Here is a 22,492-nt window from a genome sequence, read left to right as displayed (position 1 = left end):
AAGTGCACCATTTGAACCTTCGGCTAACGGCACAATTAATCATGAAATAATGTTTATGTCCCAATTTGAAGCGGAGGACGGAAGCATTATCGTGAGGTCGTAAATGCAATCGTCATGATTTACAGGTGAAAGTTGTACTGAGGTGTCATTAAAATCTCCGTGCTGTCAATATACTTGCGAGAAACAGAAAAATCTGACTCGATGTTGAATTCGTTCTTTTTTATTTGTTTCAAAGACATCCTTGGAAATGAGATGCGCGATCGATTTATGACCGCAATACTTGTGTGCTCAGCCAGGTTGCGCTTGCCCTCCAGAAGCCAAATCTAACCTTGAAATCTTGAGATCTTCACACATCCTTTACACAATGCATCTGGTGAGTTAAGATGTGAATGTGAATACTAGTATCACGACAATCATATTGAACATAAATGTAAAGTACATGCAACAATACAATGAATACATCGTTTGGATGTGTATAACAAATTGAGTGGTTTTCAGTTACAATTTGGGGCGGTCGGGTAGCCTCGTGGTTAAAGCGTTCGCTCGTCACGCCGAAGACCCGGGTTCGATTCCCGACATGGGTAAAATGTGTGAAGCCCATTTCTGGTGTCCCCCGCCGTGATATTGCTGGAATATTGCTAAAAGCGGCGTAAAACCATACTCACTCACTCACTCAGTCACAATTTATATATGCATGTATGGTGTCTAATTTACAATTTCCTTTCTAGACTACAAACCAACGAACGAGAGTTTTGTATGGTTCACGCCGCTTATAGAAATATTCACGCAACACGGGGTGTCAAAAATTAAGCTTCACACATTGTACCCATGTGGGAAACCAAACCAGTACGATGTGACGAGCGATCGGTTTAACCACAAGGCAACCTAACCACCTCATAATTTCTGAAGCCATATCAAATGGATTTCAACACTCGAAAAGTGAGAAGAGTAATATCTTATGGATTTCAACGTATTTATTATGAGTAATACAACGTAGCGTAGTATATGCTTACTCCTTCATGGGTGATGAAGGTGTAAGCATATACTCCGAAACGTTGTGTGCATCATGATAAGCAAGTTACTATCAATAAATTCTCTCTTTTTGGGGTATCACTTCTAAATGACAATCAAAGACTTGAATTGTGATAATTATCTTGCACAGCACAAGAGAGAGATTTAAACCTCGAATATCACATGAATGCACACAAAATGTTCAAATAAGGAAACTTTTCGATGGACATATTTCTTTCTCCATATCAGCTTACTCAACAATACTTCAATGGAAACATATGGTGCGTCCGACACAGTGGAAATTCGTGGTTCGAGCCTCATTGCCGACGTATAGATATTGTGACGTCTTCGAAGTTTTTAATTATTTTAACATAGGCGAGCAGTGTTTATCATTGACATAACTCCCCACACCAGAACGCATAACAACCAACGTCAAGAAAAGAAATTATGGCATCAGGCAAGACTGCGTAATTGAAAACCATTACCCCTGATCTCAAGATAACAATATCGATAAGACATAATGACTCATCATATGTAATAGCGCCGTCTAAGGCCAGATCTTCCAGAAGCTTATAATGGCGAGAACACGGCATAAAACACGCCTGATAATTTGTGACAGTCATCAGGGCACCTTTGTGATTGTCATTAAAGGAAAGAAATAACTACATCAGGTATTAAATCCATTTGATTGATGGGCTTTGGGGCTTGATAAGAGTAATGTATTGCCTTACGTCTCTGGTCGATGTGTCCCGATCCGTAGAGAATCCCTTAAGGTAACAATTACCTGTACTGTCTGGCTCCGTTGGTGTTGCAAGCACGGCATGACCTCGCTAGGAAGACATGGATTACCCAAACTAACAGTAATTGCAAGGAAAAGGGTTACGAAGTCACTAATGCTTTCTCGTAACGCCAGGAAATCTGCCCCAGGGTCCGCCAGAGGTGATTATCTTAGTTTGTAGCATAAGAACAGCGTCAATATTTGGTCAATTAAGACGTCACTTGACAAAGATTCATTGCGACCGGCATGACAATTAACAAGGCCAACTGAGCAGGGTTGTAAATCATCTCGCTATCTGTTCTTTGTACGACCTTATCAGTTCCTTCTTCATCGTCATAATCGGCGTTTTTGTCTAGTAGTACCGTTACTGTGTATTTGTGTACCTACTGGTTCATAATAATGAGACTGGATATAACGTGGATAAAGCGTCTGCCCGGAGTGCAGAAGGTCTGGAGTTCGATCCCTAAAGGCGTAAAATATGGTACTTGTTGTTTCCCTGCCTGGCGCTCAACAACAAGAGGATACAACAAGGAGTGGTCGGCTCGGAGTCAGTATATTATGTCTGATGGGGGTATTCTTGTTTAAACTGCGGCATGGTGTATCAGTGGGCATGCATAACAGGCATAAGCCTTGACTTGTACAAGCAGCCACACTCACGTGCATGGACTCGCTGTGTGAGTACAATCATCTTGAGCGCGACGTTAAACCCTATTCAGCTCACAATGATAATGATATGATTCATGTTTGTATAGTTCGTGACTGAAATGCTTGACATTTTACTTCAAAGCAAAATACCGATTCAATCAAGTGACAGCGGAACACACTGGTAATTGGGCCTTCTCGGGTGAGTAGGTTGCTTTTAACAGTTTGTTTCTTGTTTAACGCCAGCAATATTCCTGCTGGGTGACGGTGATATGTAAATAAAAAACTATGGACCAGACAATCCAGTGACTGAGATCATAAGCATCGTTCAACGTATTTGGGACACTATGACAACCAAGTCACTAGCTCCCGTAGTCGCCTCGTACGACAAACATGGGTTGCTGAAGGCCAATTGTAACCTGGATCTTCACGGATATATCATCGTTACTGTACATTAGGAAGACGTCAAACTGAACACAAGTCTCGATATAACCGTTTTAGTGACGTTAGTTACATAATTTAAGACCCGTGAAGGTCCGGGTAAAGAATAGGTCTTCAGCAACCCATGCTTACCGCAAAACGCGACTATGATTGTCGCAAGAGGCGACTAACGGGATCGGGTGGTCAGTCTCGCTAACCTGGTTGATGCACGTCAACGTATCCCATTTGGCGTGGATCGATGCTCATGATGCCAATCACTGGATTGTCTGGTCCAGACTCGATTATTTACAGTCCGCCGTCATGTAGCTGGAATATTGCTGAGTGCGGCGTTAAAAAAAAAAAAAAAAGTTTTACCGCGTGTTATCTTAAAATTCCCGAGGCACGAAACTAAACATTTTGCATGGTTTGATACAACTTCTGATCTACAAAGCACACTGCTTATTTCATGTTCATTATAAATCAAAAGTTACTTTGAAGCCTTCACAAGTCGCTTCAGAACAACATGTAAGGGTTGTGTGGGATGTCCTTCAACATTGCCTTTGAAGTGCGTTTATAGGAAACAAAAACATTTGAAGTTAAAGACTGAGCGATACTTTTATGACGTACTGTACATTTTTGTTTTGACGTACGTCCTTGTATTACAGTCTGCCACGAAGTCACTGAAGACATGCATGACATATAATGTTCGATTTCAACTTCTTTATTCTTTCAGTGATATATTTCTGTACAAATATCGATGATTGCACTTAATTGCTAGGCAACCATGTTTTCAGTGATACTGCAGCTTTTCTGTCGACCCGTGAAGATCCGGGGTAGAATAGGTCTTTAGCAAACCATGCTTGCCGTAAATAGCGAAAATAAAAACATAAATACAATTTTCTGTCCGTATGTTCCGCGTCAATATTCCAGCTATATGAAAATGTTGGTTTCTTTTGTTTGTTGTTTAACGCCACACACAGCAATATTCCATCTATATGACGGTGGTCTGTAAATATTCAAATTCTGGACAAGACAATCCAGTGATTGACATCATGAGCATTGATCTACGCAATTGGGATACAATGACATACATCAACCAAGTCAGCGAGCCTGACCACGTGCACACGATCCCGTTAGAGGTCTTTTACGACAAGCACAGTCGCCTCTTAGGCAAGCATGGGTTGCTGAAGACCTATTCTACCCCGCATCTTCACGGGTATAAAATGGATGAATATATTCTTCAGGAAAATATTATATATTTATAATGGATTCTCATTAGAGTAGATAAATGCATCAATGTGGGACTGTACATGTTCGAGTTGTAGCAAGTTATATAATAATTATTATATATCGATTCGACTAGTTTTCATATCTTTTCCACTATAACGAATTTTCTTTCATCTTTTTCACGAGGGAAATCAATAAATCAGTTGAATTTAATTATTCATGTATTATGTATTTTGTTTGTCGAATGTATAACAAAAGGTAATATACACTCCATGAATAAATATACATCGACTCTGTCAAAATATTTTCTTCTGACGTCACATTAAACGTTTGACGTCACAAACACTGGATGACATCATATCACGCACCGTTCGCAAACATTAAACGCAATGGAACGTGAATTTCCCAGTGAGAATTGCCAAAAATAGATGTCCTAATATACGCTATTTCACGACAGCTAAGGACATTTCTATGTTTGCAATCTCAGACACAATGGCAGGATCATTTTACAACACACCATGCACCCCATCGAACCTTTCTTCAGTCATTCCACTCAGTCCTGTATTGCGAAACTGCGAAATACGTCAGTATTTGTGATTCCTTAAGCTTGAAGATAAACGGAATTATCACTGTCAATTTCTTCAAGTATTGACGGCGTGGCAATAAATATTCACTCGACCAAGTCTGTTTCGCTGTATGTCGGAGATACCATAAAGGAGACAAGAAAGCTGATTTCCCCAGGGGTCTGTCCGTCCATGGATAAAGCTCACCAACAATAATATTTATTCGGTCAGCACTGGTTTGCAATCGCTCGTCTGTCTTCCCTGTCACTGATCGTGTCTGATAGTCTCGTGGAATCTCGTACAGCACGTGAAACCTGTTGGCGGGAGAGACTTCATCGCACTATAAGGTGGCGTTGTCATCGGAAGGTGCGTGATATAAATATACGATAAAACAATTGTTTTACAGTTGTATTCCATACTAATGGTAGTGTGGTGAGTTTCTGTTTACGCTGCTTTGAACGATATTTTTGTTATATCAGCGTGGGTGCTTGATGTGGGAGGAACGCCCGAGGCGATGGAGGTGTTAGATGCTTACCACTGTGATGTCAATAATGCAGTCCGAACCAGGTAGACACGTTCATTGCATGGTTGTTGGTTGGTTTGTTGTTTAACGCCGCACTCAGTAATATTCCAGCTATATGACGGCGGTCTGTAAATAATCGAGTCTGGACCAGACGATCCAGTGATTAATATCATGAGCATCGATCCACGCAATTGGGATCGATAACATGCATCAACCAAGTCAGCGAGCCTGACCACCCAATCCCGTTAGTCGCCTTTTACGACAAGCATAGTCGCGTTTTGCGGCAAGCATGGGTTGCTGAAGACCTATTCTGGACGTCGACCAATGCTACAGGAATGTGAAGATTCGCAGCCCGCCATGTCAAACATTGCTACCACCCAATCCTCATTTTAGTCATGTACGACTTGCACGAGTGGGGCCTATCACTGCAGCTCATATACCACTAAGGTCATTATCTTAACCTGGTTTGGGACAATAAACGTTATGAACGTGACACTCATGGACATTGCACGCACTACATATTCCTGTGAGGACTCCGGATAAGAATTGACCCCCGACAACCTGTGCTGGTCGTTAGAGGCGATTTAATTGACGAGGTGGTCAGGCTCGGTGACTTGCAATTGGGCGATCGTACCCCGACGATTTGGTCATCGTACCTCGACGGCGTGGACCATTGCTTGCAATATCAATCACTAGTTTGCCGGGTCCAAACAACCGAATGCGGCGTTAAACAACAAACAAACACACACGCACGCACATACACATATATAGAGCAATATTCTATCTATATGACGACGGTCTGTAAATAATCGAGTCTGGACCAGACAATCCAGTGATTGATATAATGAGCATCGATCCACGAAATTGGGATCGATGACATGCATCAACCAAGTCAGCGAGCCTGACCACCCGATCCCGTTTGTCGCCTCTTACGACAAGCATAGTCGCCTTTTATGGAAAGCATGGGTTGCTGAAGACCTATTCTACCCCGGATCTTCACAGGTCGGTTCAAACAGAGATTGTCATGTAGTGTTTGGTGCGTATTTGATCAGATGTCAGATGTTGAACCCATCGAGCAGATACTTTCTTCATTGCCAATGTTTCTATGATACTGGAATGTTCACTCTCCAGGGAAATGCGAAACGAAATCGAGAACGATAAATTGTATATCAGCCGTTGTAATATTTTCCCTAATCTGTTTAATTTAACGAAGAGCTATATTCTTCCCATCGCAGTTCGTGAGGTGGGTGTATAAAGTGTTGATCTACATTGCAGGGTTGTCAACGGCCTCTTGGGCATCTGCATCTTTCTCGTGGCATGCCCAGCCACCTGCTTGAAAACTGTATTTAGCTAGCGATGGCCCAGGGCAACTACTGCCCTTTTAGCCTAGAGACTTGCCAAGCTTCGAAAATGCTGTCATAAACATAAACTTGAGAGATAAATGTTTCTTAAACGTTGGCCGTTGAAAGACTGATTTTTATGTTATTCTGTCAATCATTAGCTTTTTATGCGAAAGCTTTTATTTTTTCCATTTGACAGAATTGTGTGTACGAACATGTGTGTGAGTGAGTGAGTGAGTATGGTGTTAAGCCGCTTTAAGCAATATTCCGGCAATATCACGGCGGGGACCAGAAATTGGTACATTGTATCCATGTGGGGAATCAAACCCGGGAGGATCGTACCACCACAAACACAATTTAACCACTAGGCTACCCCACCATCATTTCTATCACCAGTTATGTACACCTGCTATCTTTATGCTGAATAAAACGGCATTTGACTTTCGGTTTGGTTTCCATTCTCATTATGTTTTACAATTTGAATGATGAATACGACATAAAATATTACATTGTGAAAAGAAAAATTAAAAAGGTGAGAAAATATAAACATTAGCAATAGTCCCAGCCGTCTGTGGAATCGATCCCGAATTTTTGCCGGGCAGAGCCGTTTCTACCAAACATTACAGTGGCAGTAAGAAATGTTCTTAATATTTATAGAATATAGTACAAAGCGATATTTGAAAGCGATATCAAATACGTGGCATTGCCTTCACACAATGTCACAAACACACCATGATCAGTATCGTACATGTACATGTATGTGAACGAATTGAATAACATGCTTTATCATTGTGTTAACGTCAACACCACACGAAATGATTATTTCTTGAAGGTCGTTAAAATGTAATGTTTGATTAGTTATTAATATGCACCTGTCAATGATTTGAAAATAACTTTAATTTGAACACAAGACCGTCCAAGATCGGGAAGACCAAGGGTCACGACGACAGTTGAAGACCGCTGCATCCGGACAATACATCCGAGGAACCGATACGTGAAGGCGACGGCACTGGAACACCACATCAGCAGATGAACAGTTTTACGATGAATCCGCATTGATGATATCAGAGCGCACCACCCCTTCCGTGGAAATGGCCTTGACCCCTCTACACCTTCAACGCAGATTACAATGGGCAAGAACTGTACGTCGGTAGCAGCGGCGTGTTTGGGAATGCGTGCTGTTCACATATGTAAGTCGTGTTCCGAAATGATGGCCGAGTCCGTGTTTATTGACGTAGGGGAGAGCGACTGGCACCTAACTGCATCCAAGATGTGCACCCTTATGGCAGAGGCGACGTCATGGTATGGAGCGGTATTTGCGGTCAGCGGACAACAAGGCTTGTCACCATCCGTGGGAATCTGACTGGCCAAAGATACAGAGATGAAGTGTTGCGAGTGTTGTGCCATTCTTACGTGGACACCCCTTTTCAGGAGTACAATGCATGACCTCATACCGCCACACTTGTTCCGCAATATCTGCACAACGTTAACGTCCACGTGTTGCCTTGGCCTGCATGTTCTCCAGACCTGAATCCCATAGAGCATCTATGGGATCACCTTGATCGACAGCTGAGACAACGCGTACCTCCCCTAACAAACAGACTGAGCTTGAACGGGTTTTATTTGATGAGTGGCGCAGAATTCCTGCTGTCGTCACCGGCGACTGACTACATCCATGAGGAGACTTATTTTGGCGTGCATTGATGCAGGGGGTGGTCCCACACGTTACTAAGGGCATGTCTTGTCACATGATTTGACCCTATGAGCACCTTTTGAGTGGACTCGTGCATTTTGTTATTTTGACCCTATGTCTCTTTCGCTCGGCTTTATGGCAAGTGCACTATCGATATGGCATTGCAATTGTGTAAAGACAACACAAAATGGTTTCTTTCATTAAAATAATTATCATATAGATAACACCTGTCTTTGTTTCTTTTTATGGAGCTACTGAACAAGATGATAGGTTTTCTTTGCCCAATAGTATATGCTACTTTCCAGAAAAGAAACATTCAAATGGTCCTGAATACAATATTATTCTTATATCGTACAGTAACTGCTGACGTTTAAAAACATCGACTGTTTAATTCTATTATGGTCGTTTCTGACAATGTATTCAATGTACTTATAAGAATCAATAGTTTCTCAATTCAATCAAACAACCCTGGCCTTCCCCACGATGACGCATTAAATGGATACTAAATTACCGGTACCCTCAATCTCACTCTCTCAAAATTTCCTTTTCGAAAATTCAATCAAATTTACCTTTTGTTGCTGAGAGCTGTCAAAGGAAGCTTTCCAATGTAGTGGGCATGTTTGTCAACCACATACTTGAAGGTTAATAGAAAACATTGTATTCAGAAAATAATCAATGTTCTGTTTAAGGACCGTCATGTAGGTTGTCCTTAACTCGTTTAACAAATCTCCAGATGAGATAAAGGGTATTTCTAAAACACCTGAGCTAGCCTTTGATGTCTTATGTAAGGAACTCATTATCTAGAGTGATTACGTAGTTTCAGAAACTCATATCGATACATTTCGTGATGACCTTTAGCTCACTGAGTTGAACGCAACCTTTGTGTCCCTGCTGACATTTGAGATAACGTCCTGAGTCGCTGTAGCTTGAAGTATAACATTAAGATTCCACTTCCGCCAAAAGCAACATGTTCATAGTTTTGTGTTTTACGTATGCCTCTGCTTAATATGCTTTTGATTCACGTATCCTTCTGCTTATGCCTTAAATTTGTTTTTCAAGTATGCCTCTGCTTAATATGCCTATATGTGCCCCAGCCTATGCTTTTGTTTCAGGTATCCTTCTCCATATGCTTTATGTTTGTTTTTCGCGTATGCCTCTGCTATGCTTATATGTGCCCCAGCCTATGCATTTGTTTCACGTATCTTTCTGCATATGCTTTAAATTTGATTTTCGCGTATGCTTCTGCTTAACATGCTTAATATGCCTATATGTCCCCCAGCTTATGCTTTTGTTTCACGTATCTTTCTGCATATGCTTTAAATTTGATTTTCACGTATGCCTCTGCTATGCCTATATGTCCCCCAGCTTATGCTTTTGTTTCACGTATCCTTCTGCATATGCTTTATGTTTGTTTTTCGCGTATGCCTCTGCTATGCTTATATGTGCCCCAGCCTAATATTCTTTTGTTTCACGTATCCTTCTGCATATGCTTTATGTTTGTTTTTCCCGTATGCCTCTGCTATGCTTATATGTGCCCCAGCCTAATATTCTTTTGTTTCACGTATCCTTCTGCATATGCTTTATTTTTGTTTTTCGCGTATGCCTCTGCTATGCCTTTATGTCCCCAAGCTTATGCTTTTGTTTCACGTGTACTTATGCTCATGCTTTTCTTTCAATTATCCTTCTGCTTTTGTTTTTTATGTATCCCTCAGTATATATATATATTTTTTTGTATTTCACATATCATTCCGCATCAGTTAAGACCCGTGAGGATCCGGAGTAGAATGGGTCTTCAGCAACTCATGTTTGCCGTAAAAGGCGTCTGTGCTTGTCGCAAGAGGCGACTAATGGGATCGGGTGGTCAGACTCGCTGACACGGTTGAAGCTTGTCATCGTGTCCCATATGCGTAGATCGATGCTCATGATTTCAATCACTAGATTGTCTGATCCAGACTCAGTTATTAACATACCGCCGTCATAGCTAGAATATATATATATATATATATATATATATATATATATATATATATATATGCCTTCAATAAAATCAAATAGCCAACTCCCTTCCACTGATTCACCCATCTGAGATCGAAGTAAAAGATACCAGTGACACCGCCTTGTCTGTTTCATATTTCATAAAGATTCAGTGTGACCAAAAACTCTCCACAAGACTGTATGACAAGGGGATGACTTCAGCTTCCAAGTAGTCAACTTTCCCTTTATATATATATGTCGCGAATATTCGAGCAGTTACAGCCTTCAAATGACGTCTACCTGTGAAAACTTTTGGGGTACAATCGGACATGTTCTTTCTACGAAGATTTCAAAGAACGTCATCCGACTCTTGCTCAAAAGTTGTTTGATCAAGGTTACAACATTCAAGGCCTCAAAAAAACGCTTTATGGTAGACATGTGGATATTTCCAAATTTGATGCATCAGTGACCAAAATGATGTCAGGTGCAATTCTCTAGTTTTACTTGTACCATATGTTCCGTGTCGTTTTTATATGAGGGTGATGCTGCTGCTACTACTACCTCTGCTACAGTTAAAAAATAAATATATAACTGCTACTGCTGTTACTACTGCTGGTGCTGCTGCTGCTACCACTACTACCACTACTACTGCTACTAGTACCACTACTGCTACTGCTACTACTACTACGACGACGACCTCTACTACCCCTACTACCACCACCACTACTACTACTACTACTACCATCACTGCTGCTGCTACTACTACTACTAACAACAACAACAATGACAATACGGATCTGTGTAAATTATCTGGCATTCTCCTGAACTAAGAACTAGCCATGTTATATTAGCGTCTCGCCAATATGCTGAAAGAAAGCTATCTCGTATGCAATGCATCGTTGTATGTATCAACCACAAATGCAATAAATGCGTGTATATGTCCCATTTATTATAATTCTGTAACATTCCCTTGATTTATTATTACATGAACTCATTGTGAATAATTATTATCTTTGCCAAGACAAAGTGTTATGCAAATGACGACTAGAAACATAAGAATATAAAAATGCTATTGCAGATCATAATGCAAATTAATCATGCCACATGTTATACAAAACAAACATGTTGCGTACAAAACATAATTAACAATTCGATAATAACAATGTCACTCAAATCTGTAAATTGTTTGATAGGCATTGACGGATGACAAGGTAGACACAATTCTATGCATAACTTCTTTAATGACAACGGTATAAGGATCTATAACGAAACGTCGCTTTTCACAGTATTAAAGAAGTTTTTATCCATAAAATTGTGTCTACATTGTCACTCAAATCTGACTGGATTGTAAACAGATTCGTCGTTCACTCCATACTGAATATGCCAAGTAGGGGTTTGACAAGGAGCCATTTTGGACCACTGACTCGCATTTTTAAAAATGAGCAAAGCTTGTGTATTACGTTACTAGTAATATGCTGGAAGTTTATCAAAATCTTTACTATGAATTGTAATTAAACTGTCTTCAATTCAACACGTCAATGCTCTGCTCCAATTGCGTGGATCGATGCTCATCATACCAATCACTGGATTGTCTGGTCCAGACTCGATTATTTACAGACCGCCGTCATATAGCTGGAATATTGCTGAGTGCGTCTTTAAACAACAAACCAACCAACCAATCATAACAACACCATCTCAAGGTGCTTCTTGGTTAGAAAACGTCCCCAGAAACATACGTACATGCTGATGGCCAAAGAGCTTCTTAGTGGATCAGGTGACTTGAATTTGGTATCTGGCGTGTCATCGTACCCCGACCTCGAGGGAAGTTGTTCATAACATCAATCACTGCCTGGTATTGTCCAGATACAATTAAAAACAAAGTGCCTTTATTTAGCTGGCACATTGCTGAGTGCGGTTGTAATCAACAAATAAACAAATATCACAACACCAAATGTAAGGGTACGACTAAAATATATCCAAAATATGCCTATTTTAGATATTTGCAGGAAACTTTCCATTTAAAAATGATCAAGTTTTTATCAAAGCTGATTTTTCAAGGAGATAGTGACAAAACAGACTAACATATTATGAACATGTCTTCTTGGATGCGGGATTGATAATATTTTCGTGGATTTCGAAAATCGTCCCTTCTTACATATCTTATTTCATACTTATGGGATTGATCGTGTCAGATGTCCAGAACTTACAAGAAAAAGGAAAATTACAGCCAATTGTTAAACATTTTTTTCCCAAAACTGTTTATAACATATTTATAAATATTGCGTAACTATGTATAGAAGCTGTGGCGTTTTATTCAATACGCCACACATCTGCCCATGTTCATGCGTATCTTATGTACGTATCTATTGATTCCTCAAGGTATTGACAACGTTTACAAAATAATTATAAGCACGTAAATCCCGAACCTGCAGGACTCCAATTGTGAAAAAATGAATATTGATATGAACAAAGGTCATATTAACATAACGCTTCAACGAAATAAAAATATCTATAATTATGATGATAGTTATGACGGGGATGAATATCATCAATATACATGTTATTTTTGTGACTTACAAGTTATCTGTATGAGCAAAACCCAACCCGATTTATGTATAAATTCTGCATCATTTTCAAGCGGAAACAAAAAATAGTTTTCATATACATATACATATATTAATATAACATCATGGACACTTGGTAGAAAATGTAATACAATGACATTGGTAAATATACAGTTTTGGCAAGCATGAGTACATGGTATAATATGATGTAATAACTTTTATGCAAAGTAGAAAATAGAAGATTTCATTTATCAAATATTCCTGTGTACTTATAACACGCTGCTATGAGAAGCAGCAAGAGAATTCCAAGGCACAAAAGACCGTAGCATCCGAGAATCTGAATAAACGCTATCATATACACTGTCTTTTCACACCAGTTGCTTGGTTCATGGAGAAGAGGAGTGTAATTCGGTTCATAGATGGTGAACACCCAGTACGTTCCAGTTATTTGCCATCCCAGCAGGAATGCTGACAACATGGCGTCCATAAGTTTGAACGTGTGTGACGCAAAAGCGGCGTCATGATCGTGTGCGTCATAGAATGCGTCCATGCTTTCGTAGCGTCGTATCTGAACATTTCTCCACCACATTCCAACAAGCTTGAGGATGCCAAAGCACCCTCCTACCATCAGATAAACTGGAATCTTCGGTTGTACGGGACAGTCGCTGAGGTATTTTACCCCAGCCGATACCATAGCAGTTGGTATTATCATCAGTGCCACGATAATCACGGTAAAAAATACTGAAATATAGAAATATGACATCAACAGTATTTCGAAGGAATATTGCATTTATGAGAAATACGAGGGCTGGTAAAAAAAGTCTAAGCCTAACAATAACAAACAACAATGGTGAAGGTGTTTTTAGTTTTTGCTTTTAACATAATCTCCCTGCTTTTCAATACACTTCTCATATCCATAGTGAAGCTTTTCAATTCCGGTCAGCGGAAGTTTTCCGAAGTCACCCTGAAAACCCATTCATGTCAGCTTTGAGGTCATCGATGTTGTCATATCTCTTTCCACGAAGGTGTTCTTTTTAGTTTAGGAAACAGATGGAAATCACTTGGTTCCAGGTTTGGCGCGTATGGAGGGTGAGGAAGCTCCCTGGAACCCACTTTGTCGTAAAGCAGCCTTTGCAAGTCGAGAGGTGTGAGAAGAGGCATTGTCATGAAATGTAGAACTCCAGCTTTCTTTGATAGAATGAAGTAAATCAGCATAGTAATCAACAAGAATCACACCCTTTGCGTCCCGGAATACAGTGGCCATAACTTTCTTCTCTGATCTTGAATTGAATTTCGTTGGTCATGGGGGAGCCGAATTGTGCCATTCCGTGGATTGACGTTTTGACTCACCCGTTCTCTTTCTTAATTTGACGAAATCCTCCTCAATTAGCTCTTAAATTTTCTGGCAATGTCGGTTTATCCCCCTTAAGATCAGAGTTTAGAACTTTTGGCACCCAACGAGCAGATATCTTATTCATCTGTAAATTTTCATGAATAATAGTTTCAAAGGATCCATGGCTTACACCTGTGTCTTCCTCAAGTTCAGCCATGGTATCTTACAGAATATTTTTTCTATCTCCTTGACTGAATCTTCATTGATGGAAGTTGAGTGACGTCGAGACCTAGGGTCATCATCAAGGCTTGTTCTCCCAGCCTTAAACATAGCTTCCCAACGTTTAACAGTTGAATAGCTAGGGCACTTATCCCGATACACGTGTGGCATGCGGTCATGAATTTCTTGGGTAGTGACTTTTCTCTAAAGTTAAAAAACTTGAAGACTGCTCGGTACTCATTGTTTTCCATTTCTGCGTCCATTTTGACCCAATCACGTTCAACTGGCTGTCACTAATATACGAAAGGCCTCAACAGACCATATACACTAGCAATGAACTACTCAAACAATGTACTACATTGACTAGTTCACTTTGTTGTGGCAAATAAATGAAAGTTGGTCAGGCTTTGAACTTTATGACCAGCCCTTGTAGTGTATTGTAGACATTTGTTCCATGAACCATGCAAGGGGCTTGGTTGGTAATGGAAATGACGCCGCAATGTGCGTTCAGAGTAGCTTCTTTTCGTGTGTGACAGAATCCGCTTATTCTATATTTTCAAGTTTATGTATATTTCCAATCTATCATGGATTTTGTTTGTGTAAGATACATTGACAATGATCCTAGTAATAGTTGTCCAATCATTCTAATGGAGTGATCAAAATGATGACGTCATTTTTTAACTATGGTAGCGAATAGGTACAGGCTAATCACCCTAAATCATTCTTAGTCATAATCATTAAATCGATATTTCTGCTGTGTTCACCAAACCATTTTTATGACCCTTTATCACAAATCGCATGTGACATGACATCAGTTATAAACACCACATTATGACACAAATACCTCTGACATAAATCACAATTTCAACATGGTATGTTATCTATATCGTGCTTAACGTGACCTACATTCTCATTGCTCGTACACATGCATATGCAAGAGGATACGTGACATTAAACAACAGGCTAATTCACACGTGTCCTTAAATGTTTGGCTTGTGAAATACTGGTGTACCACCGCCTGGATCAAGTGAGTGAGTTTAACGCCGCTTTGAACATATTCAAGTTACTAGTTTGTCCGGGCGTGTCAGATTAATGATGTGGGAAAGCCCAAAGTGATGCAGACATTAACCACTTTGGTGAAACCTACGAGCATGGGAATTGTTCTGACAGACCTAGAAACACAAACCGGGATTCGAACCCACAATCATAGGTTCTGGTGTGCTCAAGGGACGCAACTCTGCACAACGAATTGCGGTGCCTTAGACAATTGGGCAACAAGTGCTCCCAAATACAAGATAATAACCCTTACGTGAAATTTAACAGCAAGATAAGTTTCACAACCCTTACCTGTTTTGTGTAATATTTATGATATATCCCCACCGCGACAAGAAATATAACAAATCTGCTCTCTAAATTCACAAATATAACGAAGCTCGTTGATTATGTTACAGGCCCCCGTGGGGATTCTGGGTTGGAAGGACCTGTGTTTGTCATATCGACTTAATGGACAGACCGCAGTCATATAGTTGGAAATCGCTCACAGGAAACACTACTCACAGGAATTGCAGAAGATGTCTGTGACCCGACACAGGAAGTCCCTGGTGTCGTCTGCTTCTTTGTTGGCCTCTCTGATCTGGAGGAAGACTTCCCCATGGCTGGGCTGGTCTGTGCTGGGGGTCCTGGTCGGCCACCGCACGCCGGTCTGATACAGCTGGTTGTTGTCGTCAAAACACTACAATGTAAACAGGACTTATTAGTCTAATCTAGTCTAGTCTAGTCTACTCACAATAGTGTTCATTTGTTTTGTTGTTTGTTTCTTGTTGTTTAACACCCCCTCTGCAATAGTGCAGCTATATGACGTAAATAATCGAGTCTCGACTAGACAATCCAGTGATGGACACCATGAGCATCGCTCAACGTAATTTGGATACGATGACATGCAATCAACCAAGTCACAAAGTCTGACCACGGGATCCCGTTAGTCGCCTCTTACGACCAGCATAATTTGCTTGGTCACTACTACGGGTCACTCACTACTGCTACTAGTTCTACCGTTGCCTCCTCTACTACTACTACTACTACTACTACTACCACTACTACTACTACTACTACTATATTTGCCTCTTCTACTACTACTACTACTACTACTACTACTACAACCACTACTACTACTAGACCCGTGAAGATCCCGGGTAGAAAAGGTCTTCAGCAACCCATGCGCTTGCCGTAAAAGGCGACTATGCTTGTCGTAAGAGGCGACTAACGGGATCGGGTGGTCAGGCTCGCTGACTTGGTTGGAGCATGTCATCGATCCCAATTGTGTGGATTGATGCTCATGATGCATCACTGGATTGTCTGGTCCAGACTCGATTATTTACAGACCGCCGTCATATAGCTCGAATATTGTTGAGAGCGACGTAAAACAACAAACCAAAAACTACTACTACTACTACTGTTTTGTTTGTTTGATTGTTGTTCAGGGCTACTGCTACTAATTCTACCGCTGCTTCAACAATTGCCTCTACTACTACTACAACTACTGCTACTACTACGACCTGTTTTGTTTGTTTGATTGTTGTTTAGCGCCCCACTCAGCAATATTCCAGCTATATGAGTCTGGACCACACAATCCAGTGATTGATATTGTGAGCAACGATCCGAGCCGTCGGGGAACGATGGCAAACAATCTACCCTGTCACCGAGCCTTACCACCCGATCCATGTGGTCGCCTCTAACGGCCATCAAAGGTTCTGGGGTCAACCCGGTCAAGCATGATCTGTAATCATAATATGTGATTAAAGTTTGGCCACGAGTATAAACATAGATACTGATAAGAAAAGTGAAACCAAACACTGATCATGAGTTAATAATTTATCCTCAGATTTTCAGATTATAGGCGCCTATGTCAATAGCTTAAGAAGGAAATCAATAGTATACGAGGGTTTGTCAAAAAGTTCTACGCCTTACTAACTTTCAACTATAACATAACAAAGTGAACTAGTCAATGTAGTACATTGTTCGAGTGGTTCATTGTAAGTGTATTTGGTGTGAGAGATTCTATCAAAGAAAGGCGGCGAGGAATGGTGACTGCTGGTGTTCTACCACTTCATGACACTGCCTCTTTTCACACCGCTCGACTTGCAAAGGCTGCTGTGAGACAATGTGGGTTCGAAGAGCTTCCTCACCCTCCATACCCGCCAAACCTGGCACCAAGTAATTTCAACCTGTTTCCTAAACTCAAAGAACACCTTCGTGGAAAGCGTCTCGACAACAATGACCTCAAAGCTTCCGTGAATGGGTTTTCAAGAATGGCTTCAGAAAACTTCTTCTTGACTGGAATCGAAAAACTTCACTATCGACATGAGAAGTGTATTGAAAAGCAGGGAGATTATGTTGAAAACTAAAACTAAAAACACTTTCACAATTGTTCTGGTTTTTTTTATCAGCACTCGTAGACGACCATGCAGTTTACATCACAGTGAAAAGCAGCCGTTATATAGGTCGAATATTGCGGCGCTAGGCAACAAACAAACAACAGCAACAACAACAACACAGTAAGGAAATTATGAGATCTTGAGCAATGTCCCGTGCTGTAGGGGTACGATGACACGCAATAGGCCCTGTCACCTAGTCTGACCATCCGTTCCAGTTAGTCACCCCTGAAGAAAGATGCCGTGAACCTGTTTTCACGCCATCACGAAATATAACATAGCTACCCGATAAATCGCCAAAAAAACAGTGAAGAACGAAGTGTGGTTTATTTCACAAGAAATCATTGTTCTGTCGTGACGTCATTTCTGGAGATTCGAACATGCGCTCGTAACTTGATGACGTTGTAAATTGGACGACGTTATTTTTAGGAGGGAAGTGTCACGTGAGTTGTTCCCCATATATGAAGCTGGACAGCGCAGATGAACGCAAAGGCCAAACGAGTCTGGTGTCCCCCGCCGTGATATTGTTTGAATATTGCTAAAGTGAGTGAGTGAGTTGGGTTTAACGCCGCTTTTAACAGTATTCCAGTTATATCGCGGCGTATCAGCTTAATGTGGGAGGAAAGCCCGAAGTGATGCAGGCCTCAGACGTTTACCACTTCGGTGAAACCCACGAGCACGGGTATGGTGCTGACAAACCTAGAAACATAATCGGGGTGAACCGGGATTCGAATCCACAATCATAGAATTCTGGCGTGCCCAAGGGGCGCAACTCTGCACAGCAAATTGTGGCACCTTAAACGACTGGGCCACTCGTGCGCCCGAATATGGCTAAAAGCGGCGGCGTAAAACCATACTCACTCACTCACTCATAAAATTGCGGTTTTTTAAAATAATATTTGCAAAAATTAAAAAAACCCACGTAAATTGCATTCTGTGATTTCCATACCCTTTAGCACCATGTACCCGTTTTATATTTACATGGATTATTTCGTGCAATTTCATAAGGAGGATCCCGGTTTGCAATAGACCCCAGTAACCTATGCTTATCGAGGCGGGTGGTAAGACACAGGTTTATTGCGTGGCTTACCCCGACGGCGTAGTGCGGTTGTCATGATATCGATCACTAGATTGTCTGATCCAGGCTCCATTATTTCCAATCCGGCGTCATACAGCTGAAAACTTACTGAATGTGGCGTTTCTTGGATTCATGCGTCAAGTCCCGCAATAAACGGTAGCTACGTGTGGTAGTGTGGGGATATTTTACATATAATCGATATACTCACACAGCTGTGCTAAAGAACAGATTGTCTTATAATTATAAGAAGCAAAGATGAGGAGACGAAACCTATTGTTATGTGCCTAGATTTAAATCTTAAATAATCTCCTGATGAGAAGTAAACATCCTTGCGCCATGTTAACGATGTAACATCAGCAGTCAACTTGGTAGTCTTGTGGTAGAGCGTCCGCCCGGAGAGCGGAAGGTCCAGGGTTCGATCCCGGGCCGCGTCATACAAAAAGATTGTACTTGTTGTTACCCTGTCTGGCGCTCGGCATTAAGGGGCTAAAACAAGGACTGGTCGGCTCGGAGTCAGTATACTGTGTCTGATTGGGGTATTCATGTTAAACTGCGGCATGGTATCTCAGTGAGCTAGCACTATAAATCGGCATCAGTCCGGACTAGTACAAGCAGCCACACTTACACATACACGTGCATGCACGTCGCTATATAAGTGCAATAATCTTGGACGCGACGTTAAACCCAATTTCACCTCACCTCATACGACGAACTTGTGGCGTCGGCTCGTATGTAACTGCACTGAGTGTCACTATGAACGTAATTCATTCTCTTGCTTAACCACTGCCAAATGTAAATATTCCTGGGGAAAATTCTTGGAAATAATGAATATGGTTTGAACGTTTTAGGGATTCAGTCATTTCTTGGAGTTGGGATTTCAATCCAAACAGTCCCGCCTGTGGGAACCATTGTAGATTCGAAAATGTCAAGTAAAATATTAAAGTATTCCGAAAGATAATGTAAAATTTAATTTGCTTCACACCACTATTTTCGTTTTACTAATTAAATATGAACGTGACTGGAGATAATGATTATACTTATGTATAACAGCCTATTTTTTCATGACACAAGGTTGACAGTTTGGGCGCAATTGACTAAGTGTAAGGGTGGCTAGCGTTAAATTATAGTGATATTGAATTTAATAAACTACTATTGAGCAAAATCATTATGTAATTGTCCAATTCAAAACGTGTCTTAACAAGTATCAATATATTTAATATATATTTTTTATGTCAATTGTATATATCAAGTCTGTACATATTGATTCTCTAACGTAATTTTAATTGTCATACATTTGGCCTTTGTTGCTGAAATGCAATCTAGTTTCCGCATGAACTTGTATGCACTTTAAACATATAAATATATCGGCCTACTAAATTACTAATAAGGCGGTGATGTGAAATGAGGATTAAGGTCGCGTGGAAGATTATTTCAGTTACATTGAGACGTGTATGCACATTGTGTGTGTGTGTGTGTGTGTGTGTGTGTGTGTGTGTGTGTGTGTGTCGGCGTTATGGTGCCAGCCCACTCAGATATTATATTGACTCCGAACCGACCATTCCTTGTTTCATCCAAGTAATGACGAGTGTCTGTCATGGTAACAACAAGTACCTTCTTCTTTTTTTATATCCCATAAGGAGGAAAAAGTGGCAAAAGTTTTAATGGACATTATAAAGATGCTTCCAGTCAAGTGACTTGCCCTTTCGTAACAGCCATCATATCACTATTATTTCATTCCGTGTATTGATCAACCTTTACCAAATGTCAGTACGTGTTTCAACGAGACAATGAAGGGTATTTGAGCGCTGAATACTGAATAAAATCTTGTTTTCGCATAATACCAGTACGTGGACGCATCCATCAAGCTAATATCAGTAGGCAGATCGGTATTTCGAGAGTCGGAAAACAAATATTCATAACTGTCGATGTATGTAAATTCAACTCCGTGTGTCACGAAGTATGATATAACCATCAGTCGACTATGACGTAGCGACAATCCCTGTAACCGTTGGCATGAATAAACCGCTTCGGCTAAAACGGATTTCGAAGGTCCTTTTAATTCGTTATATCCGTCGACGCTGCAAGCAATATGCATCCTCAGTAATTTACCAGCTGTTTCTGCATGGCCAGCTTGCATGATATTGATAGGTTAATGTGCCATTAATGTGTATAGAACATTAAATATGGTTTTATCTCGATTTCAAACATGAGAATCTCTCATTTTGTGGACGCGGTGCAACAGAAGGGGATGATCACCCATAATGCGCGCCCTAATCTGGCCCTTTCATCTTCGATCTTAGCGGATATCTGTAATGACATACAAAAAATCTGCAAGGCAGAAAAAAATAGGAACTTGTTGGTTCGATGAAGCACAGTTTACAAAGCCTGGCTAAACCATTCTGAAAGTAAGTGACATCATCCGAGTCAATCAATCAGACAAGGCAATACTGCCGCATACATGAACAGCTGTTTATACGCTGAGATCCTCATATTGATGCGAGATCGATACTGATAAAACAGCTGTATATTGCGTTAAAGTATTCAGTCATGATTCTTATACTTGTGAGAGTGAGTTTGAAAGGATCTGAAAGGAACACTCAGATATGCTCTGTTATGTCACGTTAACTTCGGGTCACACGATGCATCAAACTCGTATACTTAATTGAGGTGAGGTGAAATTGGGTTTAACGTCGCGTCCAAGATTATTGCACTTATATAGCGACGTGCATGCACGTGTGTATGTGTGTGGCTGCTTGTACAAGTCCGGACTGATGCCGATTTATAGTGCTAGCTCACTGAGATACCATGCCGCAGTTTAACATGAATACCCCACTCAGACACAGTATACTGACTCCGAGCCGACCAGTCCTTGTTTTAGCCCCTTAATGTCGAGCGCCAGACAGGGTAACAACAAGTACCATCTTTTAACGTCTTTTGGTATGACGCGGCCGGGATCGAACCCCGGACCTTCCGCTCTCCGGGCGGACGCTCTACCATTTGACCACGGAGGCGGCTGTACTTAATTGAAGGACTCAGTATGTCACAACAGAAAATAGACAATATAAAGAATGAAAGTGACAAAATCCTGTCCCCATCGAATAGAAATTTCTGCAGATTTGATGGTACTATTCTGACTATATCATAAGCATGTGTTTATGAATCACTATAAAATTGTGATGATACAAGGTGTTCGCGAAAAGGTGAGCGTATCCTGCCCTAAATTGAACGATGGGTGAACTTTGATTATAAATGACATGATAGCTTCCGAAACGGACATAATAAGGCTCTTTATTGAAAATAAATTATGGTTTGTTTCTATCACGAGTATATAACGTCAACGCCAGAGACTGATCCGTCTTCATTATCTGCCGAAACAGATACCATTGGCCATAAAAGGCAAACTAATATTAATGGATCACTGAAAATCAGGGACCACACCAGGTGTTCGCGGATAGGGTAAGCGAAGTTCTTACGGATTCATCTGTTTACATCAATATAATTTCGTTTATTATAGGAATCTGTTTCGTCTGGTTAGGAATCGAGACTGGTTATATGATTATTCCCCGCCGTGGACGTTTTGAATATTTTATGAATGTAAACCTACAGTGTATGCTCATGTAACATACTCAAGTGCAATACAAAAACACAAAACTACGTACCAAGAACACTTTATAATATGATGTAATAGTGCTGGCA

The 22,492-nt window shown here is 40.7% G+C and overlaps 1 protein-coding gene across 2 annotated transcripts in view; it reads right to left on the bottom strand.

Moving 5' to 3' along the window:
- Positions 1-11,098: 11,098 nt before the first annotated feature.
- The window catches only part of LOC124112953 (transmembrane protein 272-like), a 28,783-nt gene continuing 17,389 nt past the window's right edge, over positions 11,099-22,492 (bottom strand). For both annotated transcript variants that reach the window (XM_046473165.2, XM_046473166.2), the window contains 2 exons: positions 15,845-16,019; positions 11,099-13,476 (listed from right to left, as the gene is read on the bottom strand). In XM_046473165.2, the coding sequence (XP_046329121.1) occupies positions 12,980-13,476; positions 15,845-16,019 (672 nt within the window). In that variant the 3' untranslated portion in view covers positions 11,099-12,979. The remainder of the gene's footprint in view (positions 13,477-15,844; positions 16,020-22,492) is intronic.

Source organism: Haliotis rufescens, unplaced genomic scaffold, assembly GCF_023055435.1.
Source record: "Haliotis rufescens isolate VD_foot unplaced genomic scaffold, xgHalRufe1.0.p SCAF_7, whole genome shotgun sequence".
NCBI classification, from domain to species: Eukaryota; Metazoa; Mollusca; class Gastropoda; order Lepetellida; family Haliotidae; genus Haliotis; species Haliotis rufescens.
This window is presented reverse-complemented; position numbering and strand designations above follow the sequence as displayed.